The 6000-nt window shown below is 30.5% G+C and overlaps 1 protein-coding gene across 1 annotated transcript in view; it reads right to left on the reverse strand.

Annotated features, from left to right (window-relative positions):
• The window catches only part of LOC111628955 (multidrug resistance-associated protein 4-like), a 38629-nt gene that overhangs the window by 24030 nt on the left and 8599 nt on the right, over positions 1-6000 (reverse strand). The window contains exons 3-4 of the mRNA XM_023372814.1: positions 2568-2673; positions 2272-2490 (exon numbers count right to left, since the gene is read on the reverse strand). Of these exons, the coding sequence (XP_023228582.1) occupies positions 2272-2490; positions 2568-2673 (325 nt within the window). The remainder of the gene's footprint in view (positions 1-2271; positions 2491-2567; positions 2674-6000) is intronic.

Raw genomic sequence — 6000 nt, forward strand, 5'->3', positions numbered from 1 at the left:
CTATGGTGGTCGCGTCTCGATAGCTATAAGGTGTGGAAGATATGGGCTTGAAAGTGGTTGAAAGTGGAAGATTTTCTATTTCGTTTTTAAAAATTTTCGAATTCGAATCGGTTCGATTATAGAACGATTGTAAACGTTCCAGACAATTGATCAAATTGAGAATAGTTCGTTTGACTGGATGTAAAAATTCCATAATTAGTCTGGAAACGGGAGACCTAATTCTTGCATTCTCCGAAAACGGGTAAGATTGGTAATGTAACGGGTAATGTAATTATCTTAATCTTCACTATCGTTACTTTTTGCCCAGCGAAGCGGGTCCTTGCAGCTAGATTCTAGATTACTTAGAAAAACAGTCTTTTATATNTATTTAAATTAGAGATGTAATTAAATACTACAATTCAATTCTATAGACCTATTCAAAACTGTTAAACATTCAATAAGCGTTAGATAATTTTATTACAGGTTCTTGCATAAAAGGCTGAATTTGGTTAAGACAAATTGTAATATTTTTAATGTTTTTACTTCTGTTAGAAGTTTGCTTACTTTTATTACAGTAATTATTTTTATGACTACTACAACTTCTCCCGCTGCGCCGAATAAGTTTTTTAGAGAGCCAAACCTTAGAGCCAGTGTTTGCCCGAGGAAAGTTATAAAATGGAGCGAAATCATACTATGGCGCCCCCTTGGTTGCTCCTAATTTATACCCTTTAACTTTCTTTACGACTGAGGCGCCACCTAGGACAGCGACTGGAGCGGCTGCTCCGTTCGCCCTATGGTAGGGCCAGCTCTGCTTTGAGCTCACGTATACAAGTATAGTAGTATATGGTCGAAAAGTAACTTGCTAATACAGAATTAGTGTAGCCACACCTAGTCAATGCTCATTATGATACCAGTACTATATTTTAACCATTGACAGTAATAGCGACTACTAAAAAAACAAATACAAAAAGTGCAATACTGTAGACTCGTGTTAATCGCATTCAATTAAAATAAAATTCACGACTTTCTTGCATTTCAGTTGTCGATAACGTTTTTGCAACGTATTGTTTACGAATAAAAAGTGATATCTCTGTACGAACAAAAGAAAAAGAAATAAAATATCTAAGTTCCCATTTCATAAAAACTTAGGAAGCATCATGAGTGAAATTGAAAATCGTAAAGAAACAGAACTGGTATTGACAAGAGCATCCACCATTTACAGGCTTGTTAGAAATGACAAAGAAAAAGCAAATAAATAAACACAAGCAGGAGTTTATAGAATTCAATACGAAAAGTAACAGTTGGGAGTCAAAAAATGATACATCCGAGTCTCAAAAAAATTTCGAAGTACATAAACACAACAGCAAGAAAGAATAGTGTTACATGGTGTCATCTAAGGCACAAGTGGAACGCTAAATTGCAAAATGGGAAGAGGCCGACATCATAAAACCAGAGCATTTACTATCCTTAGCGATGAGTACAGAAAAGATAGAAAGTACAGAAGAGAGATGATAGACTGGTGTCTGAACGATAGAGACTCCGAAAGATTACCATCAGCTTCTATGATGATTGTGATATCTCATTTTTTTTCTCCACCATGTACAGTATATAGAAATACAAGGTGAAGAGAAAACTGAAGCATGTCAATTTATAGATTGCCCTTGTTAAAACAAAGCAATATTACATTTTCAAACTTCGCTTCATTTATACATTAACACATTTTTTATAATTATATTTAATTAATGTTTTACTTTTGTTATTATTGTGATTTGATTTTCTGTAACGTTTGCCTTTCTAATAATTGTTGGTGTTTTTTATTCCTAGTTAAATTAAATTTATTATATTCAAAATTACATTACAATTTTATATTCTAACGAGAGAATGTAATATAACGTTTGAGGACGGTTTGTAGAAAAAACCGAAAACCTTACTGATTACTAAACGTTTTTCTTGACAAAATAAGGGCTTGTATATGGTTTATATAAACTGCGATTTTATTTCTTTACAATATATTTCAAATTACNAGTACCCGTCACAGCCATTGATACACTCGGCGAAAAATTTATAAACTAGTTGCTTAACTTTTTCGGCAACATTTGATGGCGTCGTCCGTTACGATATAGTTCAAATTACTTTATAAAAAATAAAATTACACAACTATCGATTGCTAAAAAAATTCTCTTACAGATTGTTTGCATTTGTGTTTAATTCCTTCGATCCATTTAATAAAAATACACTAACGTAAAAAGAATATAAATCTAATTCCTATAACACATTATATTTGCTACTCACCTTTCTATATATAAGAGTGCAGAAAGCTATCTTTAATTTCATTGCATAGATTTCAGTTATAAACGCACTAATATTATATATACTTAAATATATCGTAAGTAGAATAAAAAATCCCGCAACTGTAACATAGAACTTGTATTCATTCACTTCCTCTCCGTTTTCAAAATAATTTATTATTAATGCTACGAAGTATGCTTGGCCGGCAATTGACGCTGTCATCTGCGAACGAACATAAATATCAGTTATATCAATTATTTCAGAACATTCTTTGTCTTTCAAATCGATTGTCGTAATACCTGAATGAGTACAAGTAGAATAATCATAAAGTATTTCCAACCAACAAAACGTAATAAAGCTTTCAGTATGTTCGAATTCTTCTTCTGCAATTCCCGGTTCCATTCTCTGAAAAGAAATTGCAATGAAACCTAAAAATTGAATACAATATTTCAATCAACAGATTACTCTAGAATTTTTGTACAACTGTAAATCAATGCAATGCTCCTAAAACAATTATTATTATTATTATTATTATTATTATTATTATTTTGAAAATACAGTAAAAGTTTATTTACGTAAATATCTGTTATAACCGGGAAGGCTAATATTCTGCTATTCGGAATGTATTTAGACACGTGCTGCGCTAAAAATCCAGACACACATTGTGAAGAGAAATGGAAAGTGCTTGTATGTGCGTTACTACATTACAGAAGGGGAATGAAATGTTGATACAATATAACTATGTAATGTTTCATTCTAAGACTGATACGTGAGTAAATAACATGCCTAAACAGATCACTAATTTGCAGCAGCGTGCGTTGTTACAGAATGCACAGTAATGTCGACAGGAAACAGGGACGTGTAATTTATTAAATTTTGTATTAATTACTAAAGTTTATAATATTTTTGCGTTTTCAACACCGAGACTCTCCTGTGTAATGCCCAACAGAATAACGAACTTTAAACTGAATTTACGGAATTTAAAAACTTTTAAATATAGAATTAAAAATCTTTTAACTCATACTTTTTCAATATGTAAAGTAAAATATAAATTTCATAGCATTTTAATTAATATAAGTAAAAATTCGTTTTAAATACTTACTATTGAATTTGACGAATGATATTATGACTAGTTCGCTTATCTGCAAGTTGGAATAATAGAGATTTCGCTAAATTTTTTATGATATTGTTTGTTGCATAAATAGATCAGTATGCAAACGTCTCGTTTAATGTGTGCATGTGCACATTTATCAATTTACTAGCAGATAAGAAGGCTTTGCCAAGGTAAAAAATAAAGATAACAAAGATTAAAACGAAAACCACAATAAACAGTTTAGTTATTTATCCTACTAATGTCATGTTTAAGATACTTGACCAACGAACTTGCAAATATGATATGTTAATTTTTTTCTAATGTCAATTTCAACGTACTGTACTATTCACACCCGAATATCAAATAATAATCTACAAACCAATTATGGTTCGCGAAAAACAAAAAAATGCCAAATATTTAAACTCGGCAATCCGAAAACCTTAAAAAAACATAATTTGTGCTCGCTGGTAACTTTTTCTTATGTAATTTTTTATTTGAATGGAAAAATACCACTGTTGAGCAGAGAAAATGGGCTGCTGCAGAAGGAAGTTGAAGTTAATTTGACCAACATTACACGTTGACCTCTTTCAAGAAGAGAGGATTGGCCAACCACAACTAATTATTACTGTTTTACTATTATTATTCGAAAAGTGGTCCGTGTGAGACAGGTTGTGATGATCCGCTCTTGTTTCAAGTTGTTTACAGTAACGCCCGAACGATTTCACATAAAACTTGTTTAAATTGCTCTTAAGAGATGATAAAGTGTTAAAGTTATTATTAACTGGATGGATTTAAGAAGTACCCGTCGCAGCCATCGATACACTCGACGTTATAAATCCTAAATTTCAAAAAAATTTAGGAACCAGTTGCTTAACTTTTCCGGCTACATATTGGGAAGCCATTCGTTACGATATTTCATATTTAAAACTTTTTATATTTTTTAATTATTATAAAAAAGGGAAAGAGCTTAATTTGGAGGGAACAGACAGGTTTTATAGATAGTTGACTCAGTTCGACTTTACTGCACATATAACATTGCCTCCTTTATCTCCTTATTCCCCCGACTTGCATCAATTTTCCTAATAAACAAATCTTCCTGCAAAAATCCAGAAATATTCAACCCAAAGCGATGAAATTATTAAGCTTCAAACAGGGTTACAAAACAGCACCACACACAAACACTAACATCTAGACATACAATATCCTAATTTTTTTTCTCGACGTTTCAAAGTATCCTGTGTTAAAAAATAATAATCTTGGGGTCACCTTTTTGACCGTTCGCTATGTTTTACCTCCGTTATATCTAACAACTGGGAAAGTAACGAGAAAATCTCAAAATATATCGATTTAAACGGCTTTAGACCAAGACAGTTTTGTCTCAGGCTAATTGATTTTCCTACTAATTTTATATACATTTTAAATGTTTAATTTATGTCTTTTACTGGTTTTTATTTATAAATATTATTTATGAAAAATTATTATAAAATAACTGTAGTTCTTCATTAAAACTAAAAATTACTAACGTTTCTCACAAAAAAACATATTTCACTTAAATGTACAAAAGTAATTCAGATATTTATTGCAAAGTTCTTATAATCATTATTATGGATTAGTGCGAAATGCATTTTTACATCAGTTTTTAGTTTAATTCCTTCCAATGTTTTTAACACATCTGCTTTATGTATCGACACATGAATCTACGCATAAATGAAAATTTTTTGCTGGGAAAAAAAGCCAAATTTGTTCCGCATTTTCAACAAGTGTTACGTCTAGGCAATATTCTTTTGAATTTTCGTTACGTGTTTAGCCACGTGCCACCTCTGGGACGTCAGAAGTTTTTCATTCGAAAATTCTACGTGCAAAACTAAAAATTCATAGAACATGTTCTTCGGATTGAGAAAGTTAGAAAATTAGGGATTTATTCATGTCCTTTTGTCATTTTAATCTATTAGTTACAAAAAATGTGATTACATTGAATATTTTTTAACTGGAATAGTAATAACTGAAGATATTGTTCTGTATAATAAAATGTACTTTTGTCGTAAATAAATAAATTGCGGCTGCTGATTATATAGTTTTCACTATAGTAGGGGGAAAAAACAATTGTTTGAAATGATCTCGTTGAAATTTTAAACAATGCGAAATGTTAGTGAACAATATTCTTATATCAAAACGTACAGTACATAAAATGTTACAAAACTGTACTTATATACGTCATACAACTGTTAAGTTTTAAATTGTTTTTATTGAAAATCTTACGTGTTGAACATAGTAGCAGCGTTATAACTTATAAAGTACTTTACCGGACACACCGACTAAGTCTCCTGGTTTATGTATTTCAGAGCACTAAATACAATGAATGTAGTTAATCATTCACCTATCTATAAGTATGAAAAGGGGAAATAACGTGTTTTGTAGATTACTTTGTCTATGAAAAAATTTCAAGTAAAAAAATTTGAACGAAATCCAGTGAAAGTAAATTACATTGTAGTTGTAAGCCCAGTAAAATTTTTATTGTAAATCAAATAAATATTATATAATTTAATTTTGCAATAAATTTTTATATTGTTAAGTGCTATGCTACATATATTCATTACACAACTAATAATAACTAATATATATATATATATATATATATA

The sequence above is a fragment of the Centruroides sculpturatus genome, unplaced genomic scaffold, assembly GCF_000671375.1.
Source record: "Centruroides sculpturatus isolate CEXI.00-Female unplaced genomic scaffold, Cexi_2.0 scaffold513, whole genome shotgun sequence".
Classification (NCBI taxonomy): domain Eukaryota; kingdom Metazoa; phylum Arthropoda; class Arachnida; order Scorpiones; family Buthidae; genus Centruroides; species Centruroides sculpturatus.